Source organism: Sapajus apella, unplaced genomic scaffold (assembly GCF_009761245.1).
Source record: "Sapajus apella isolate SASKATOON/1434 unplaced genomic scaffold, GSC_monkey_1.0 scaffold126, whole genome shotgun sequence".
Taxonomy (NCBI): Eukaryota; Metazoa; Chordata; class Mammalia; order Primates; family Cebidae; genus Sapajus; species Sapajus apella.
In genome coordinates, this window is record NW_022437066.1 from 225,730 (window position 1) to 247,155 (window position 21,426).

The 21,426-nt window shown below is 48.4% G+C and overlaps 1 protein-coding gene across 15 annotated transcripts in view; it reads right to left on the bottom strand.

Annotated features, from left to right (window-relative positions):
* Positions 1-21,426, bottom strand: part of CACNA1B (calcium voltage-gated channel subunit alpha1 B) — a 237,163-nt gene that overhangs the window by 145,557 nt on the left and 70,180 nt on the right. For all 15 annotated transcript variants that reach the window (XR_004263942.1, XM_032261876.1, XM_032261881.1 and 12 more), the window contains exons 11-12: positions 5,262-5,471; positions 2,610-2,722 (exon numbers count right to left, since the gene is read on the bottom strand). Coding sequence is in view for 14 of the 15 variants with exons in the window: in XM_032261876.1 (XP_032117767.1) it covers positions 2,610-2,722; positions 5,262-5,471 (323 nt within the window). In the remaining variant the exon portion in view is untranslated. The remainder of the gene's footprint in view (positions 1-2,609; positions 2,723-5,261; positions 5,472-21,426) is intronic.

Below are 21,426 nucleotides of genomic sequence, written 5' to 3' on the forward strand. Positions count from 1 at the left end.
ACTGATGGGATATTTCTTTCAAGACAGGGTTTCTGTAGTTTCTGTCTTGGGTACTCTCAGTTCTCTCCCTCAGACCACAGCTGCCATGCTGAGGACATTCTGGCAGCCTATGGAGAGGCCACATGACCAGGAAACCGGCCTTCCAGCAGCCAAATGCATGAGCTTGAAACCAAATTCTCCAGTCCCAGTTAAGCCATGGAATGACCATATCCTTAGCCTTCAAATGGTCTGAATCCTCCTGGGGGACCCTGGGCCAGACATACCCAGTTAAGCCACACCTGAATTCCTAAGCCACAGAAATGTGAGACAGATTTTTGTAGTTTAAAGCTGCCAAGTGTTAGAAGAATGTGTTAGCTTATATGCAAATTATCCCCATGTCCTGCGATAGTTCAGATCAGAAGACTGAGATCCCTGCATCTCAGACATCTCTCCACCTTTTCAGCTCCCTCAGCTGATGCACTTAGACTTTCTTTGCGACCAAGAAGCTAAAGTGTAAGAAAGGTTGCTGTCTTCCCAGCCGTCTATCGAAATCACAGGTCTCCACGTCTCAGAGAGCATCCTGGGCAGCCACCGCCTTCCCGTCCTCAGAGATCAGAAGCACAGCATGACGCAAAACCACTACCCTTGAGGCCAGAAAGCCAGGCTCACCCACTGACTCCCCTCAAACCAATGGGCAGCCTTGGGCCAGTCACACAATGTCTGCCATTACCATCAATAAAATGAGTCCATATGAGGATTCAACAAAATCACAGACACAAATGTCTGCCACCTGTAGGAGTACGATGTTCGTGAGAAACGAAGTCCGATTAAGCTGAATTTTCTAAACGAAGTCCGATTAAGCTGAATTTTCTAACTGGACTCCTATCTCGGTCCAGGCCCTTCTCTGGCTCCTGCAAACTCTGCAGAGCTCCAAACCCTCCCTTGGGGGGTGGTACTCCTGCTTCCCACTCCTTCCTGGGGGACAATGCTCCCACCCTTCACTCCTTCCTGGGGGGCAGTGCTCCCACCCTTCACTCCTTCCTGGGGGATAGTGCTCCCACCCTTCACTCCTTCCTGGGGGGACGGTGCTCCCACTCTTCACTCCTTCCTGGTGGGGACAGTGTTCTTACCCTTCACTCCTTCCTGGAGGGGACAGTGCTCCCACCTTCCACTCCCTCCTGGGGGGATAATGCTCCTACCCTCACTCCTTCCTGGGGGGACACTGCTCCACCCTTCACTCCTTCCTGAGGTGAGCAGTGCTCCCACCTTTTACTCCTTCCTGGAAGGATAGTGTTCCCACCCTCACTCCTTCTTTGGGGGCAGTGCTCCTACCCTTCACTCCTTCCTGAGGGGACACTCCTCCCACCCTTCACTCCTTCCTGTAGGGGGGTAGTACCCCCACCCTCACTCCTTCCTTGGAGGGACACTGCTCCTACCCTTCACTACTTCCTGGAGGGCAATGCTCCCACCCATCACTCCTTCCTGGAGAGCAGTGCTTCCACCCTTCACTCCTTCCTGGGAGAAGTGCTCCCACCCTTCATTCCTTCCTAGGGAGGTAGTGCTCCCACCAGTCATTCCTTCCTGGGGAGCAATGCTCCCACCCTTCACTCCCTGGTGGGGGCAGTGCTCCTGTCCTTCACTCCTTCCCCGGGGGTGGTGCTCCCACCATTTACTCCATCCTGAGGGGGTAGTGCTCCCACCCTTCACTCTTTCCTTGGGGGGAGGTAGTTGTAATGCTCCCATCCTTCACTCCTTCCTGGAGGGAGCAGTGCTCCTACCCATCACTCCTTTCTAGCAGGGCAATGTTCCCACTTGTCACTCCTTACTGGAGGGTTTGAGGTACTCTGGAATAAACCCTTGGAGGAGGTAGTACTCCCACTCCTCCCTCCTCCGTCGGGGGCAACATGCCCACCCATCACTCCCAGCCTCCAGCAGAAAGGCTCAGAACTCAGCCTCTGGGCAGGTGCCTACAATGCCATATCCCTAGGCTCTGGGCTCAGCTCCCACGAACTGTCCTGTGCTCCCTACCAGGTTCTGATGAGGAGTTTCTCAGTTGCCCTGCCCTGCCCTCTGTGCGCAAGTGTCATGGTAGGCCGTGAAACACACTGTGTTCAAGGCTTCCCTCACCTACAGAAGTTAGCAGAGACCCAGGCCAGGCCCACCCCTTCCCCCAGCCCCAAAAAGAGGGCAGGACCATCATGGCCTATCATGCTGCAACCCCCAGAAGTGCTGGTGGATGTACCCAAGCCTGCCCAGGACCACGGTTCCGCTGAGCCCCACTGGGGAGAGACTGAGCCCTCCACAGGTTAGTGAGATCCCAGGCATGGAGGCAGCTGCAGAGCCTTCAGCTGATCAGGAAAGTCCACAGATGGGATCAGAAGAGGGAAGGTTGACCTCGCGCCAACAGACAGCGGATGAGGCTGGTACCCCCATTATTCAGGCCCAGCCAGGACAGGCCTCCCTCTGTCAGCCCCCTGCTCTTCTCTGTCTTCAGGTAGCCTTTCTGACCCACGTAGGGTCACGGATCCCAGCCCACACTGGGCATGGCCTATGGGAGGGGACTGTGTATACCCCCAGGAAAGGACACAGCCTGGGCCCCTGCGGGCCCCCTGATGAGGCCTCTTACTCACCCCAAAGTCGAAGCAGTTGAAGGAAGACCGGAAGTAGCTTCTAGGCCCCAGGCCATACATCTTCAGGGACATCTCTGTGAGGAAGAGACCCAGGAAAACAAACTCTGCAAAATCTAGGAGAAGCCAGAGAAGAGGAGGATTAGCTCGAGGCCTCCCCCACTCTGGCTCCAGTCCACACTGGAGGACACCAGACCTCTGGGCCTTCCCAGGGCTGAGCCTTCCAGGCCTGGCCTATGGTCCCATGCTCTGAAGTCTCAGCCCAGGAAAGAAACAATGGATTGAGAGGGACACGGAGAGGTACCTGTTCCAGTCTGAAAGGTGGTGAGTGCCCAGTGCCTCTGAGACCCAGAGAAGGACAGGCTCAGCAGGAAGCAAGCTCCCGAGATCAGCCCAGGTGTGAGTTCTGGGATCATGAGGGTGCCCCCTCTCCACCACAGGAGGGTCTGGGCTCATGCTATGAGGCAAAGGGCCTCATTTACCCCAAGGAGAGGCCTGGCTACAGCCTCCAGCTGGTCCTTCTGCGTCTGATCTCACCCCAATATCTGACCGATGGTGGGGTTCCTCAATTTCCTTGTCAGAATCTCCCATCTTTCCACTGGGACTTCCCAGACGTCTGTCCCCCAGAACGCCCACAGCACTGTAGCTGACTTGTGCTCTGTTCATGTTTGCTGACCTGAGGCTGGACCTCCTCCACTACTGCACTCCGGTCCAGCACAAGGCTGCCAAGAGGCCCTGCCTCCTTGTATTTCCAGCTAGTCACACAGAGGTTCCTCTGGGCACAGCAGTAGTGGAGGGGGTCTGTCTTGGGTCCAGGAGTCCCTCTAATAGTCCTGCTGACACTTCCAGGCCTCAGGACTGAAGGAGGCCACGCCAGTGCTAGAGGGCTGTGCTGGGAATTCAAGACAGACAGACCCTGCTCACCCAGCCCAAGCAGAAGGAGGGAGGCAGCACAAGAGAACGGCGTGGTTCTTGTTGGTTGAGGCCACAGGCAGCAGGTGGCCCAGCCAGGCCCAGCCACTGGCTGAGCCAGGAGTCCTAGGTGTGAGGGTGAGGCCACTGTCTCTTGACTGTCCACCCAAAGGGCTGATCAGGGACTGGCTCATAACTCCTCACAGTGCTGGTCAGACCAAAGGCACCATGGCTGTGCCAGGGCAGCAGGGGTAGGGAGGCAGCAGAGCCCATATGGAGAACAAGGCACCAGGAGGGCATGAAGGGCAGGCACCTGAGAGTCCACACCTGGGCAGAGTCCAGCCCAGCCTTCCCAGGGCTTCTGAATCCCCCCACGGTCTGTCAGGACACAGGACCTTCAGCAAACACAACCTCTGGTAAAGCAGATGATGGAAGAGGGGCCACACACTCCTCCCGCCCCTGTGCTCCTAAAATCTCCTCCACCAAGGGGTGTGCTGCACAGGTCCAGACAGCCTCAGTCAGGGGCAAGTCCGCAGCAGCCCAGACCTGGGTCAAGCACAAATGACAGCTTTACAGCCCACTCAGGCGCCATTCAAACAGATAGGGATTTCAGGGAGGGAACACCCCCATTTTCTATGGCCTAAGAACATGGACAACCAGTTCCTTGGAGCAGGTTACCCACAGCAAGCCTGGCCTCTGACATCAGCCAGAAAACCACCAGGCACTCAAGCTAGGCATGGGATGATAACAAGGCCAAGGAGTGTCCCTGGAGAAGCTAGGAAGGCCCCGTGAGAGGCATGAATGCCCAGCAATGTTCAGGCAGGGCTGCTGGGGACCAAAGGATCCACCCTCACCTGAGACCACTGGGCCCTACAGTTCCGACCTAGGCCTGGCTGTGCGGACCACCAGGTGTAAGATATGGCAGGAAAGCTGTGTCCCACACAGTCCAGCCTGGGGCACCCCAAGCAAGCCCAGGGGAATACATAAGCAGCCTGGAAAGGCCCAATATTTCCTGGCTACAAAGTCCCAGAGGCCCTCTGTGTGGGTCACAAAAGCCCCCTGCCTGTGCCTTGGGTTCCTCAAGGGAGACCACAGAGCAACACTATATCCACATGGCCAGAGAGTCCGAGGCTGTGACAGACCAGGCCTGGAAGGGCCCATCCTGGCCCCTGTCCTGAGGCTTGTGGAACAGAACTACAGTCAGCTCACTCCACAGAAGGGCATGAATGCATCCAGATTCAGCCAATTATAAAGAAAAATGAAGGTAACCAGGGGACCTGGGGAGGGAAGAAGCCAGGACTTTGCACTCAGGAATCCAGGGCAGAAGCAGCAGCCATGTGGTGGAAAGAAGCATGGGGCTAAGTTGCCTGTCTGCAGTCTGTAGCCCTCTCGGGAAGGACACCCATCTGCCTGGCCTGGCTCGCCCCTAGTTGTCTCACATATATCCTGCCCTAGGTGCCCAGGACCCCTCAACCAGTCTCACACTATGCTCAGGGACAGGGGTCTAGCAGATTCAGCTGAGCTTTCTGGAACCCAGGGGCTGGAGAGGCCATCCCTCCAGCTCTGGACACAGCCCAAGCCCCCACAGAGGCCCTTAGGGGGCTGATTAGGGCTGTGGGACACCTTGGGCAACATGGGGCTGGGTCCCATCCCACCCAGGATGGTTCCAGGCGTGGACCAGGTACCTAGGCTGAGAACAGAGATGGCTCAGGAGGCACCTGAGGGACAGACAGGGATACGTACACAGCGCCGTGGTGAGCCGCCGTGGCTGGTTGTAATGCACCATGGCCACGCACAGTGTGTTCAGGGCCACCACACACAGCACCACCCAGTAGAAGCTCTGAGCCTTCACCATGCGCCGGATGAAAAACCGGAACATCTTCTCCTTCCTCCGGAAGTATGACGAGCTCTCTGTCTTCCCGCTTTTGAGGCTGGCACGGGCGAAGGGGGATCCTGAGAGGACAGGGGGATTACTGAGGATGTGGGGACCAGTGGGTATTCACCTACCCCACCTGTGGACCCCCACAGACACACCCTTGAGGACACTTGCCCCCAGCCCCAGCTAGTCACAGACAATTGTGCCAGTGGCCCCTACGACCTCCACTTCACAGCTGAGGGAACCAAGGCCTTGGTAATCTCCATGGTTACTGGGTGCCAGATGGGAGAGCAGCATTGAAGTAGATGATCTGTGCTCACTGTCTTCTGGTCCCCAGTATCCCTGGCCACCTTCTAGGAGCACAGCCCTGATGCCCCCAGGCCACTCTCCATAAGCACCTGAAACTTTTTCCCCTAAAGACGTAAATCTAACTGCGTTAGTCCCTCCCTAAATCCCATCTCTTCAGCATAGCCCATGGAGCTCTGCAGCATCTGACCCCCTCTCCCTCATGCACACAGGGGTCGGCACCCATGGGCTGCCTCTTTGGAACACAGCCAAGCTCATCGGATTATGCATGGTCCATGGCTATTCAACATCCACAATACTCACTGTTGGAAACCTTGTCCAGGCTCCAGCCTGACTGCTTCTCTCCCCTGCTCACCACCCAACCCAGCAGCCTTCTCCCGTGTCCACGCACACCACTCCTGCTGTGTCCTGGCCCTTCACACAGTACCCCAAGTGTGAAATGCGTCCCTCAGCTGGACTCCTTCCCACACAGCTTTGTGTCTCAGCATTAATGTCACCTGCACAGATTATCTGCTCTGGGCACACTGTTTAGAACATAGCTCTCGGCTCACCTTCAACAGTGGCCCTGACCACATCACCACCTGTCACTGTGTTTTCTTGTTGACCTGTTCCATGCCTAACTCCCAGACAAGACTGTAGGCTCCATAAAGACAGGGTCATGTTGTCTTTTTCACCACTGAGCCCTTCACACTGAGAGAGGTTTGATCAATGCTTAACAACTGAGGGAAGAATCTCTGTGGGTGCGGCAGGGTTCAGGTGTGTACCTGCACAAGAGCTGGCTGTGTCTCTCTGCAGGAGTGCACATCTGCCTGCATAAGGGCTTCTTAGTTTGTACACAGCCTGGCCATGTGCGTGCCTGTCAGTGTTCTAAGAGAACAGACAGCTGTGCTCCAGCCTTGGGCATCTCAGTGGGCTTTGGATATCTGGGGTTGAGCATGGGGTCCCTGCATGAGGAGGTGGGGAGAGGTGTATGCTATGTGTACTTTCTGTGTGTTTGTATACACATGCACATGTGTGCACACCCAGGTCTCAGAGGCACGAAAGAGCACGGGCGGTGCAGAAAACTGCTATGTGCATTTTCTGTCTGTACACACGTACATATGTGTGTAAACCCAGGCTCTCAGTGGCACAGGAGAGAGGGGGTGTATGGGCATGTATGCTATATGCACTTTGTGTGTTTGTATACATGTGCACATGTGTGCACATCCAGGCTCTCACTGGCATAGGACAGAGAAGGTGTGTGGGCAGTGTGTTATGTACACTGTGTGTGTTTGTACACGTGGACTTGTGCACACCCAGGCTCTCAGTGGCATGCGGCTAGCCCTGCTGAAGGCCAGAAATGGCCACATCCCTCAGAGGCAGCAGTGGAGACAGAGGGAGGCAGGCGTGCAGTGCAGAGAAGGAGGGACACACACATGGGCAGAGCTGTGCAGAGAACAAGCCCACACACTCCAAACCCCCCATACACCCACACATAGTCACAGAGGAACACAGGAGACACACACACACACACGCTTCACAGCACACATCCAGCCCAACTGTGCTCACTTTTGAAGATCCAATGAGATGCTCACACAGACACACTCCTCAGCACAAACAGGGCCACTCTGGGAAGGAGGGAAAGAGAACACATGACTCATGTAAACCACTGTGTCTGCACACACACGTGGCCAGGAAGACAAGCAGCAAATTCTCCAAAGGGGACTCTGTGGCCATCCCCGCCAGCCAGGTAAGAACCAATCAGCCCCTGACATGAGAAGGGCCTCATAGGAATGCTGCCCTTTCACAATGGGCCACACACGTCTCCCTTTGCCACACAACAAACACAGTCAACCCCACACATCCTCACCTGTCGCAGGCACAACCACAGACATGCCAACATATTTGCACAGAACCACACTCCCCAGACATTGCCCTTAAAGCCCACCAGTTCCTTGCGGTAAACATGCACTCTAGAGAAGCCAGAGGAGCTAGGGCCAGGTGACTGAGCAAGAACTAACAGAGAGACTCTTGCTCGCTGGGGGACAGCTGGGTGCAGCCCCTCACATCCCAGGTCAGCCACCCCAGCAGCACCCAAGACAGATGTGTTTGGTTACTGGGGAAGGGGCACAGGTCCCTAAGCACAGCAAGAAGCCACTGTGTGCTCCAGTCCACTCCAGTAAAAGCAGGGAGTCTACAGGAAATGCAGAAGCATCTCTGGAATCACAGCTTTGGGTGGGGAAAACCAAGAGAGATTGGGCTTCTTTTCAGTTTCTTCATTTTCCAGGTTTCACTTAATTAGCACATATTCTTTATACTGAAAAAGCTTATTTCAAGAAAAAAGACATGTCTTCAAGCTACGGAGAAACTTCATATTACATTAACCCATGAATGATGACACAGTGATGTGCTGGTGAGAACAGAGCCTGACTACATGCAAGTACTTAGATTTCTTTTTCTTGTGCCCTAAGGCAGTCTTTGCTAGTCCTGGATAACACCCATTTGTTAAAAAAAACTAATAAAAATTGTGCCAGGCCCTAACCAAAGCCCAGAAAACACAAAATGACCAAGATCCATCCCTGCCCTCAATAACCCTCCTAGAGGCCAGTGGGGAGACAGACAAGAAAGGGTGTTTCCTTCCAGCGTGGCTGCTGTGTTCACCACAAGGGGTAACAGAAGCGGTGTGAGGCTAAGGCACCAGGTGATGTAGACTCTAATGGCTGTCACCCTTGGCCCTCACACACATCATACAGCCTGGAGACTCCTCACCTGAAAACAGTACAGTAACCTGTACCTTCACAAGGTGATGTGGAATTCAACGAGACAGCGCAGTGCCGAGCTCAGCAGGGCTCAACCAACTGACAAGCATCAGGGCGGACAAAGGGTAACACAGGTTATGGGCAAGCCTGGGCTGGGGACATAGCCAGTCCTCAGGCAGAGAGCAGTCAAGAGCACCAAACAGTGCTGAGAATGTGGAGATTCAGGCACAGCTTCGTCTCCTCCCCACCAGGCCCCAGGCCCCAAGCCCACCCTGAACCAACAGCAGAGGCCAGTGGGTCCTGAATGCAACTGAATCCTCAGTGTCTGCCAGGTACCCAGGAGGAAAAGTCAACAAAGGCCCAGGAATCCAAGCATAGCAACAAACAACTCAAAATAAAACAAAACTAAAGGAACAAAAAGAACTCTTAGATAAAAAATAAAATTATCTTCTGAAACCACTCAGCAGATGAAAAAAAGGGGAGTTTAGTCAAGCACAAGCAGCATCTCCAATGTGGAGAAGAACATGAGGAGCGAGAGCCTTGAGGAAGAGGGTGTGAGACTGACAGGAGCAGAGGAAGCGACGCCACGTGAAACAGGAGGAGCTCCAGATGCAGAAGGGCAAGGAAATGAGACAGAATAATGAGACAAATGGAGGCAAGCACTCCACGCTAGAGGGGTCCTGAGTCTGCAATTTGAGGGGCAGACAGAGAATAAGTCACTGACAAAGGAAAAGCATCTGATGCCTCATCTGCAACAGGAAACGAGCGAGCGAGAGAGAGAGAGAGAGAGAGAGAGCGCGTGCGCGGGAGGATGAGAGGGCCAGACTGCTAAAAGAAAAGCAAACGAACAGAAAACAACCACCAACAACAAAACACAAAAACCCCATCCAAAGGTCACTAACCTCAAAGATCAAAAGTAGATAAACCCACAAAGATGAGAAAGAATCAACACAAAAATGCTTAAAACTCAAAAATCCAGAGTGCCCCTTTTCCTCCAAATGACCATAACACCTCTCCAGCAAGGACTCAGAGCTGGGCTGAAACTGAGATTGCTGAAATGACAGAAGTAGGCTTCAGAAGGTAGGTAATGATGAACTTCACTTATGAAGATAAAAGAGCATGTGGCAACCCAATGCAAAAGAAGCTAAGAGTCATGATTAAAAAAAAAATACAAGGGCTGACAGCCAATATAGCCAGTTTAGAGAAGAATATAACCAACCTTTTAAGAGCTGAAAAACACACTACAAAACTTCACAATGCAATCACAAGTATTAATAGTAGAATAGATCAGGCAGAGGAAAGAATCTCAGAGCTGGAAGACTATTCTTCTGAAATAAGACAGGTGGTCAAAATAGAGAAAATGCCAAAACAAGTATCTAGTCTCCTGGCAAAATAAAAAGAAGATGGAAAAAAAAAAAGAGAGAAAAGAGAAGAAAAAATTAAAAAAAATTTTTTTAAATAGAGAAAAAACAGTGAAAAGAAATGAAGAAAACCTCTGAGAAATATGGGATTATATAAAGAGACTAAATCTATGATGGATTGGGATACCTTAAAGAGACAGGGAGATTGGAACCAAGTTGGAAAATGTACTTCAACATATCACCCAGGAGAACTTCCCCAACCTAGCAAGACAAGCCAACATTCAAATTCAGGAAATGGAGGGAACCCCATAAGATACTCCATGAGAAGATCATCCCAAGACATATAATCATCAGACTCTCCAAGGTTAAAGTGAAAGAAAAAATGTTAAGGGTAGCCAGAGAGAAAGGCAGAGTCACCTGCAAGGGAACCCCATCAACAGTGGACCTCTCAGTGGATACGCTACAAGCTACAAGAGATTGGAGGCTAATATTCAACTTTTTTTTTCCCCAAAAGGATGCCATTTATTCAACAGAAGGCACAAAAACTAATTCTCCTTCCTGAAATATAACTTAATTCGTCTGTTTTTCAGCTATTCACCAATAAAACAATACTGGGACTATTCTTAACACAAAAACCACAGCACATCAGCCATCTTTGCAGGGCATCGAAGGATAACTGAAGCCCAGGGCCAAGGACATTCAGGGAGGTCCGGTGCCTGAAGATACTAAGGAATCGTTTTGAAAACCAAAAGTCAAGTATACTTCAGTATCTTTATGTTTAAAAATAACTAAAAAATAGCCTCAGAAAAAACCCACATATACGTGTATATATGTGTGTGTGTGTGTGTGTGTGTGTGTGTGTACATATCTACGTGACCCATCATGATAAATATTGACTTCTATTACTTACACTCAAATAATTTTATGTTTTCTTCTGTTAGACTACTTCAACGTTCTTAAAGAAAATAATTTCCAATCCAGAATTTCAAATCTGACCAAACCATACTTCATAAGCAAAGGAAAAACAAGATCCTTTTCAGACAAGTAAACAATGAGGAAATTCATTACTACCAGACCTGCCCTCCAAGAGCTCCTAATAGAAACACTAAATATGGAAAGGAAAGCCCATTACTAATCACTGCAAAAATACAGTGAAGTACACAGACCATTGACACTATGAAGCAACCACATAAAAAGTCTGCAAAATAACCAGCTAGCATCATGATGACAGGATCAAATCCCCACATAATACTAACTTTAGGCGGGCCACATTGGGTCATACCTGTAATCCCAGGACTTTAGGAGGCCAAGACAGGCAGATCATTTGAGGTCTGGAGTTCAGCCAGCCTGACCAACATGGTGAAACCTCATCTCTACTAAAAAATGCAAAAAAATTAGCCAGGCGTAGCGGCACATACCTGTAGTCCCACATACTCGGGAGGCTGAGGCAGGAGACTAGCTTGAACTCAGGAGGCGGAGGTTGCAGTGAGCTGAGATTGCACCACTGCACTCCAGCCTGGGCAACAGAGAGAGACTCTGCCTCAAAAACATTAATAGGGAGGCAATTCAAGATGGCCAATTAGGAACAGCTCAGGATTGTAGCTCCCAGCAAAAGCGCAGAGGGTGAGAGGATGCTGCATTTCCAGACGGATTTTTATTGCCCACAGACCAGGAGATTCCCAGGTGGAGGAGCCCCATGGGTCGCCAGTGTGGCTGGTTTGGCCCCCGGGACTCTTTTGGCCTGCACGGCTATTTTGCCAGCGCTCTGGCATGGCGGTTCTCCGTATAAAATACACAGTTCCGGGAGCCATTTTAGCTGGCGATTGGAGCTCCTGGGAGACAGAGTCACCCATTCATCTGATTAAAAAGGGGACTGAAACAAGGAGCCAGGCCAGGAGATTCCCAGGTGAAAAATTGCCACAAATCTCAGCGCGGCTGTTTCAGCCGGCACGGTGGGTCGCTGCATGGGAAATCACACAGATCCCAGTGCCTTTTCAACAGGAGACTGGAACACCTGGGAGACACTGACTGTTCAACTAAGAAAAAAAAAGGGCTCTGAGGCAGGGAGCCAGATGATCAGGCTCAGCTGGTCCTACTCCCACAAAAAACCAGCAATCAGAAACACTCTGGATAGAGAGTTTCACAGCAAGCACAGCTGAATCTGGGATGGTACAGCTCTGTGGGGGAGGGGCGTCCTCCATTACCGAGGCACTCCACCACTATGGAGGTAGTTTGCCATTGCTGAGGCAGTCTGCCATTACAGAGAGAGTCTGCCATTACAGAGAGAGTCTGCCATTATAAAGGTGGGCCGCCATTGCCAAGGCAGTTCAAACTACACCTGTATAAACAGGACTGCAGGGAAGTTCACACAGGAGATGGGCAGAGCCCACAATAGCTCAGCAAAGCCTCTGCAGGCAGACAGTGACTAGGCTGCCTCCTCGCTGGGCAGGGCGGCCCTGAAGAAAGCCAGCAGGACAACAGAAACTCATAAATAAAGTCCTAACTCCCCAGGACAGAGCACCTGGGAAAAATAAAAATAAAAAAAAAGGGTTTATGAGTTCTGCTGCAGCAGACCTAAACGAACCTGCCCAGCAGCTCTGAATGAACAACAGATCTCACAGCTCAGCACTTGAGCTCCTATAAAGGACAAACTGTCTCCTCAAGCAGCTCCCTGACCCCTGTATATCCAAAGAATCACCTCATAAAGGAGAGCTCAGACTGACAACTAGCGGGTATCCTTCTGGGGCAAAGATAGCAGAAGAAAAAACTGGGAGCAACTCTTATGGTTATGCAGCTGCTGCAGGTGATACCCAGGCAAGCAGGGCCTGGAGTGGACCTCAGCAGTCGAAATCCTGAAAAGACCAATAACAAGGGCAGAAATTGGGGCAGCAATTAAAAGCCTAACACCCAAAAAAAGCCCAGGTCCAGATGGGTTCACAGCCGAATTCTACCAGACATACAAAGAGGAGCTGGTACCATTCCTTCTGAAACTATTCCAACAATCCAGAAAGAGGGAATCCTTCCCAAATCATTTTATGAAACCAACATCATCCTGATACCAAAACCCGGGAGAGATTCAGCAAAAAAAGAAAACTTCAGACCAATATCCATGATGAACATAGATGCAAAAATCTTCAATAAAATACTGGCAAACCAATTGCAACAGCACCTGAAAAAGCTTATCCACCATGATCAAGTAGGCTTCAACCCGGGGATGCAAGGCTGGTTCAACACACACAAGACTATAAACGTAATTCACCACATAAACAGAACCAAAGACAAAAACCACATGATTATCTCAATTGATGGAGAGAAGGCCTTTGACAAAATTTAACAGACGTTTATGCTAAAAATCCTCAATAAACTAGGTATTGACAGAACATATCTCAAAATAATACAAGCTTTATTTACAACAAACCAACAGCCAATGTCATACTGAATGGGCAAAAATTGGAAACATTCCCTTTGAAATCTGGCACTAGACAAGGATGCCCTCTCTCACCACTCCTATTCAGTATAGTACTGGAAGTTCTAGCCAGAGCAATCAGGCAAGAAAAAGAAATAAAGGGCATTCAAATAGGAAAGGAGGAAGTCAAATTGTCTCTATTTGCAGATGACATGATTGCACATCTAGAAGACCCCGTCGTCTCAGCCCCAAATCTCCTGAAACTGATAAGCAACTTCAGCAAAGTCTCAGGATACAAAATCAATGTGCAAAAATCACATGCATTCCTATACACCAGTAACAGACTTAAAAAAAGCCAAGAACGAACTGCCATTCACAATTGCTACAAAGAGAAAAAAATACCTACAAATACAACTAACAAGGAACGTAAAGGACCTCTTCAAGGAGAACCACAAGCCACTGCTCAACAAAATAAGAGAGGACACAAACAGAGGGAGAAACATTCCATTTTCATGGTTAGGAAGAATCAATATCATGAAAATGGCCATACTGCCCAAAGTAATTTACAGATTCAACACTATCCCCATCAAGCTACCAATAACCTTCTTCACAGAACTGGAAAAAACCACCTTAAACTTCATATGGAACCAAAAGAGAGCCCGCATAGCCAAGTCAATTCTAAGCAAAAAGAACAAAGTGGGGGGCATCACACTACCAGACTTCAAACTATACTACAAGGCTACAGTAATCAAAACAGCATGGTACTGGTACCAAAACAGAGATGTAGACCAATGGAACAGAACAGAGGCCTCGGAGGCAACACAACACATCTACAACGATTCGATCTTTGACAAACCTGACAAAAACAAGCAATGGGGAGAGGATTCCCTGTTTAATACATAGTGTTGGGAAAACTGGCTAGCCATGTGCAGAAAGCAGAAACTGGACCCCTTCCTGACACCTTACACTAAAATTAACTCCATAATTTTATGGATTAAAGACTTAAACACAAAACCTAACTCCATAAAAACCCTAGAAGAAAATCTAGACAAAACCATTCAGGTCATAGGCGTAGGCAAGGACTTCATGACCAAAACACCAAAAGCATTGGCAACAAAAGCCAAAATAGACAAATGGGACCTAATCAAGCTCCACAACTTCTGCACAGCAAAAGAAACAGTCATTAGAGTGAATCAGCAACCAACAGAATGGGAAAAAAATTTTGCAGTCTACCCATCTGACAAAGGGCTGATATCCAGAATCTACAAAGAACTAAAACAGATTTACAAGAGAAAAACAAACAAGCTCATTCAAAAGTGGGCAAAGAATATGCATAGACACTTTACAAAAGAAGACATACATGAGGCCAACACACATATGAAAAAATGCTCATCATCACTGGTCATTAGAGAAATGCAAATCAAAACTACATTGAGATACCATCTCACGCCAGTTAGAATGGCGATCATTAAAAAATCCGGAGACAACAGGTGCTGGAGAGGATGTGGAGAAATAGGAACACTTTTGCACTGTTGGTGGGAGTGTAAATTAGTTCAATCATTGTGGAAGACAGTGTGGTGATTCCTCAAGGACCTAGGAATAGAAATTCCACTTGACCCAGCAATCCCATTACTGGGTATATACCCAAAGGATTATAAATTGTTCTACTATAAGGACATATGCACACAAATGTTCATTGCAGCACTGTTTACAATAGCAAAGACCTGCAACCGACCCAGATGCCCATCGATGATAGACTGGACAGGGAAAATGTGGCACATATACACCATGGAATACTATGCAGCCATCAAAAATGATGAGTTCGTGTCCTTTCTCACGACATGGATGAACCTGGAAGCCATCATTCTCAGCAAACTGACACAAGAACAGAAAATCAAACACTGCATGTTCTCACTCATAGGCGGGTGTTGAACAATGAGAACACACGGACACAGGGAGGGGAGCATCACACACTGGGTTCTGTCGGGGGGAAATAGGGGAGGGACAGCAGGGGATGGGCATTGGGGAGAGATGGCACGGGGAGAAATGCTAGATATAGATAATAGGGAGCAAGGCAGCAAATCACACTGCCATATTTGTACCTATGCAACAATCTTGCACATTCCTCACATGTAACCCAAATCCTAAAATGCAATAAAAAATAATAAAATAATAAAAGAAATTCACTCAAAACCACACAACTACAAGCAAACTAAGCAACATGCTCCTGAATGACTCTTGGGTAATAATGAAATTAATGCAGAAATCAGAAAGTTCTTTGAAACTAATGAGAACAAAGATATAACATACCAGAATCTCTGGGACACAGCTAAAGCTGTGTGAAGAGGGAAATTTATAGCACTAAATGCCCACACCAAAAAGTTAGAAAGATCTCAAGTTAACAATCTAATGTCACAACTAAAAGAATGAGAGAACCAAGAGCAAACATACCCCAAAACTAGCGGAAGACAGGAAATAACCAATATCAGAGCTGAAGTGAAGGAAATACAGACATGAAAAACCCATCAAAAAAAATCAATGAAAACAGGAGCTGGTTTTTTGAAAAACAAATATAGATAGACCACCAGCTAGACTAACAAAAAAAAGAAGAGAGAAGATTCAAATAAACACAATCAGAAATGATAAAGGGTATATCACTACTGACCCCACAGAAACACAGAAAACCATCAGAGAATACTATAAACACCTCTATGCACATAAGCTAGAAAATCTAGAAGAAATGAATAAATTCCTGAACACATACACCCTTCTAAGATTGAACCAGGAATAAAGTGAATCCCTGAAAAGACCAATAATGAGGTCTAAAATTGACGCAGTAATAAATAACCTACCAAACAAAAAAAGCCTGGGACCAGATGAACTCACAGCTGAATTCTCCCAGAGGTACAAAGACAAGCTGGTACCAATTCTACTGAAACTAAACAAATGAAATGGGGACTCCTCCCAAATTCATTCTATGAGACCAGTATCATCTTCATACCAAAACCTGGCAGATAAAACAAAAAAGAAAACGTCGAGCCAATATCCTTGATGAACAGTGATGCAAAAATCCTCAACAAAATACTGGCAAACTAAATCCAGCAACACATCAAAAAGCTTATCCACCACAATCAAGTAGGCTTCATCCCTGGGATGCAAGTTTGGTTCAACATACACAAATCAATAAACATGATTCATCACATAAACAGATCTAAAGACAAAAACCACATGATTATCTCAATAGATGCAAAAAGGACCTCTGATAAAATTCAACATCCCTTCATGTTAAAAACTCTTAGTAAACTAGATATTAAAGGAACATACTTTAAAATAGTAAGAGCCATATATGACAAAGACATAAACAATATCATACTGAATGGGCAAAAGCAAGAATGTCTCTCACCACTCCTATCTAACATAGTATTAGAAGTTCTGGCCAGGACAATCTGGCAAGGGAAATAAATAAAGGATATTTAAATAGGAAGAGAAGAAGTCAAACTATCTTTCTTTGCAGATGCCATCATGTCAGCCCAAAACCTTCTCAAGCTAATAAGCAACTTCAGCAACGTCTCAAGATATAAAATCAATGTGCAAAAATCACTAGCATTCTTATATATCAACAACAGGCTAGCCAAGAGCCAAATCATGAATGAACTCCCATTTGCAACTGCCACAAAAAAAGGTAAAAATAAAATACCTAGGACTCAAGCTAGAATACATTCCTTATTATTAAGTAGGATCCCTTACTTAATAAATGGTGCTAGGAGAACAAATAACCCTATTTAAAAAGTGGGCAAAGGACAAGAACAGATATTTCTCAAAAAAAGGATATAAATGTGGCCAACAAATATATGAAGAAAAGCTCAACATTGCTGATCATTAGCGAACTGCAAATCAAAACCACAATGAGACATCAACTCACACCAGTCAGAATGGCTATTATTAAAAAGTCAAGGCCAGGCACAGTGGCTCATGGCTGCAATCCCAGCACTTTGGGAGGCCTAGGCAGGTGCATTACGAGGTCAGGAATTTGAGACCAGCTTAGCCAACATGGTGAAACACCATCTCTACTAAAAATACAAAACACAGCTGGGCATGGTGGTGCACGCCTATAATCCTAGCTACTCAGGAGACTGAGACAGGAGAATTCCTATAACCCAGGAGGCAGAGGTTATAGTGAGTTGAGATCATGCCACTGCACTCCAGCCTAGGCAACAGAGTAAGACTCTTGTCTCAGGAAAAAAAAAAAAAAAAAAAAACAGCACTTTGGGAGGCCGAGGCAGGTGGATCACGAGGTCAAGAGATTGAGACCATCCTGGTCAACACGGTGAAACCCCGTCTCTACTAAAACTACAAAAAATTAGCTGGGCATGGTGGTGCGTGCCTGTAATCCCAGCTACTCAGGAGGCTGAGGCAGGAGAATTGCCTGAACCCAGGAGGCGGAGGTTGCAGTGAGCCGAGATCGCACCATTGCACTCCAGCCTGGGTAACATGAGCGAAACTCCGTCTCAAAAAAAAAAAAAAAAAAAAAGAAAAAGAAAAAAAAAAAAACAGATGCTGGAGAGGTTATGGAGAAAAAGGAACACTTTTACATGGTTGGTGGGACTGTAAATTAGTTCAACCATTATGGAACACAGTGTGGCAATTCCTCAAGGACCTAGAGGCAGAAATACCATTTGACCCAGCAATCCCATTAGTGGGTATATACCCAAAGGAATGTAATTCCTTCTATTATAAAGATACATAGTTCATACATGTTCATTGCAACACTATTCACAGTAGCAAAGACAGGGAATCAACCTAAATGCCCATCAATGATAGACTAAAGAAAATGTGGTCACACACATACACAATGGAATACTATGCAGCCATAAAAGAAATGAGATCATGTCCTCTGCAGAGACACAGAGGAAGCTGAAAGCCATTATCCTTAGCAATGTAACACAGGAATAAAAAAAGAAATACCACATGTTCTCACCTTTAAGTGGCAGCAAAATGATGAGAACAGATGAACACATGGTGGGGGAACAACACACACTGGGCCTGTGGGAGGGTGGAGGGTAGGAGGGACAGCATCAGAAAGAATAGCTAATGGATGCTGGCTTAATACCTATGTGATGCGATGATCTATGCAGCAAACCACCAAGGCACACATTTACCTATGTAACAAACCTGCACATCCTGCACATGTAATACTGAACTTAAAAATTAAGAAAAAGAAATAATGTTGACTTAATGAGGAAAACAAAGAAAAAAAAATACAGGACATACACTTGTTTATGTGAATAAAACAAATCAGTTATGTACTTAGAATCTGAAAACTTATAAATGTAGGGATTTACAGGTCACATTTCCCAATTATTATCTGATATAATTAGAAACAATAAAAACCAAAATATCTACTTATAAATTAAAAAGCACACTCCTAGTAAACCTTTGACTCAAGAGGAAAGTAACAAAACTATTATCTAGAAACCAGTAAAAAGGAAGCCATCACAGCAAAGCTTTATGTAGAGCTTTTGTTATTAAAGAAAATGCCTTTACTATTAAAGAAGAAAGAAAAAAGAACATTACTTATTTTAGGGAATTAGAAAAATACAGTAAACAAAAATAATGTAGAAAAATAAACTTAATAAAGATAAAATTGAAAAAAAAAACCTAAAATCTGTTATTACCTGGTTATTTAAAGTGATCTTTAATATATATATATTAACCCCATATGATCCTATCTAAGAAAAAAGAGAAGGGAAAGGTAGACATACTAGGAGTTAGAGTGATCTAAGTCTCAGAGCCTTAAATGTCCTCTGCAACAGTAACACCGTTGTATGTCCCAGCCTGGACACCAGGCCCCAACCCGTGCAGAGCCTCAGTGACATATCCACAGGGTCTGCTGCACTGTCCTAAACGCTGCAAGTCTGAACCAAACGTGTCAGTGCCAATCAAGGCCACGTATCCTGTGGTCCTGTCCTCTTGCTGCTCAGGACAAAGCCCTGCGGAGCTGGCCTTGATGTCTCTCTTTCCCCAGCCATGCCCAATGGATTGGCAAATTCTGCCAGCTTGACTTCAGAATACAGTATTGATCAACTTACGAGCTATGCAACTTATGACCATTCGACTTTACGACCACAATCGCTAGCCACGACTGTTCCGCATCTGGCAGCGCAAACGTTGCCCAGCTGGGCCTACAACAGTGTGGACCAGCTTCCGGCAGCACTACCATCTCCACGTGCACCATTTCAACTGTTATCCCAGACTTGGTTTGTGTTTTGTGTCTTGGATATTTTTCATCAAACCCCTCCCAATAAATTTCTTATACATTTCGAAGCAATGGAACCAAACATCGAACGATTTTTGCAAGGATTGAACGGATGGCGCATGATGTGTTTCGTCCGTATCGTGAAATTTATGAAGAAAAAAAGAAACATACAATGCAGACCAAGCTCACCATGTTTATGAAAAAAAACCAGCTCTGGTAACCCCAACTGCTCCCTCATATGACAACATCAATGATCCGCAGCCAAGCACCAGCGGCCAATAAAATGTTTCGTACATGTTTACATATTTTGATATGTTTTGCAATTGGGAAATATTTCCTATGGTATTTTTTTACAACTATATTTTGTATTTTTGTATGCACCTATGTTTTGTAATTTTGTATGTTTTGCAAATATTAAACCAGGAGTACTGGTAATACAGTGTTTTACTTAAACCTGATGAATACAAAAAGAAACAAAATGGTGTAGAGATGATACAAATGGCATAAAATGAACAAAGAAAATGATATAGAGCAATAATGAAAAAAATTATAAAATATGACAAAGATTTTTATAACATCATTTCACAGTACTGTACATATAGCCTACTCGACTTACGACCAAATCGTGTTACAACCGGTCTGTCGGAACCAATCGTGGCCATAAGTCGAGCACTAGCTGTATACCTGGAATTCAACCACTTACCATCCCCTTTGCTGCCACCTCCAGACCCCAGCCACTGTCCGCTGCATTTTTACCGTAACCTCCCAACTGCACATGCCCTTTCACTAGCTCAGTTTATCTTCAGCTCAGCAGCCCGAGGAATCCAGAGAGACCCTCATACCACAGAAGCCAGATGGTGTTGCCCCTCTGTGTGACCCTCAGGTTTCCTCGACTGCTCCCCACAGCCCGTGGCAGCTCACTCCAGCCACCCTGGCCTCCAAGAAGTTCCCCACAGCTGCGTGCCAAGCCCATTCCCGTCTCAGCATCCTGGAACTCATGCTCTGCAGTGTTCTTTCCCCAGGTGTCCCACACTCGGGCAACCCCCTCTCAGGCTGACCTCCCTGCTCTCCGGTGTCCCTCAGGCGGACTTTCCCCCCGCCCCCCCCCCGCCCGTCCCTCACTCAGGCCGACCTCCCCCCTCCCCCACGTCCCCTCCCCCTCCCCGGTGTCCCTCAGGCAGACCTCCCCTCCCCCCTCCCCGGCGTCCCTCAGGCGGACCTCCCCTCCTCCCTCCCCGGTGTCCCTCAGGGACCTCCCCTCCTCCCTCCCCTGCGTCCCCTCCCCCTCCCCGGCGTCCCTCAGGCGGACCTCCCCTCCTCCCTCCCCAGTGTCCCTCAGGGACCTCCCCTCCTCCCTCCCCAGTGTCCCTCAGGGACCTCCCCTCCTCCCTCCCCTGCGTCCCCTCCTCCCTCCCCTGCGTCCCCTCCTCCCTCCCCTGCGTCCCCTCCCCCTCCCCGGCGTCCCTCAGGGACCTCCCCTCCTCCCTCCCCTGTGTCCCCTCCCCGTCCCCGGCGTCCCTCAGGCGGACCTCCCCTCCAGCTCTCCGGCCTCCCCTCCCTCTCCCCGGCGTCCCTCAGGGACCTCCCCTCCTCCCTCCCCTGCGTCCCCTCCTCCCTCCCCTGCGTCCCCTCCTCCCTCCCCTGCGTCCCCTCCCCCTCCCCGGCGTCCCTCAGGCGGACCTCCCCTCCTCCCTCCCCAGTGTCCCTCAGGGACCTCCCCTCCTCCCTCCCCAGTGTCCCTCAGGGACCTCCCCTCCTCCCTCCCCTGCGTCCCCTCCTCCCTCCCCTGCGTCCCCTCCCCCTCCCCGGCGTCCCTCAGGGACCTCCCCTCCTCCCTCCCCTGTGTCCCCTCCCCGTCCCCGGCGTCCCTCAGGTGGACCTCCCCTCCAGCTCCCCGGCCTCCCCTCCTCCCTCCCCGGCCTCCCCTCCTCCGTCCCCGGCGTCCCTCAGGGACCTCCCCTCCTC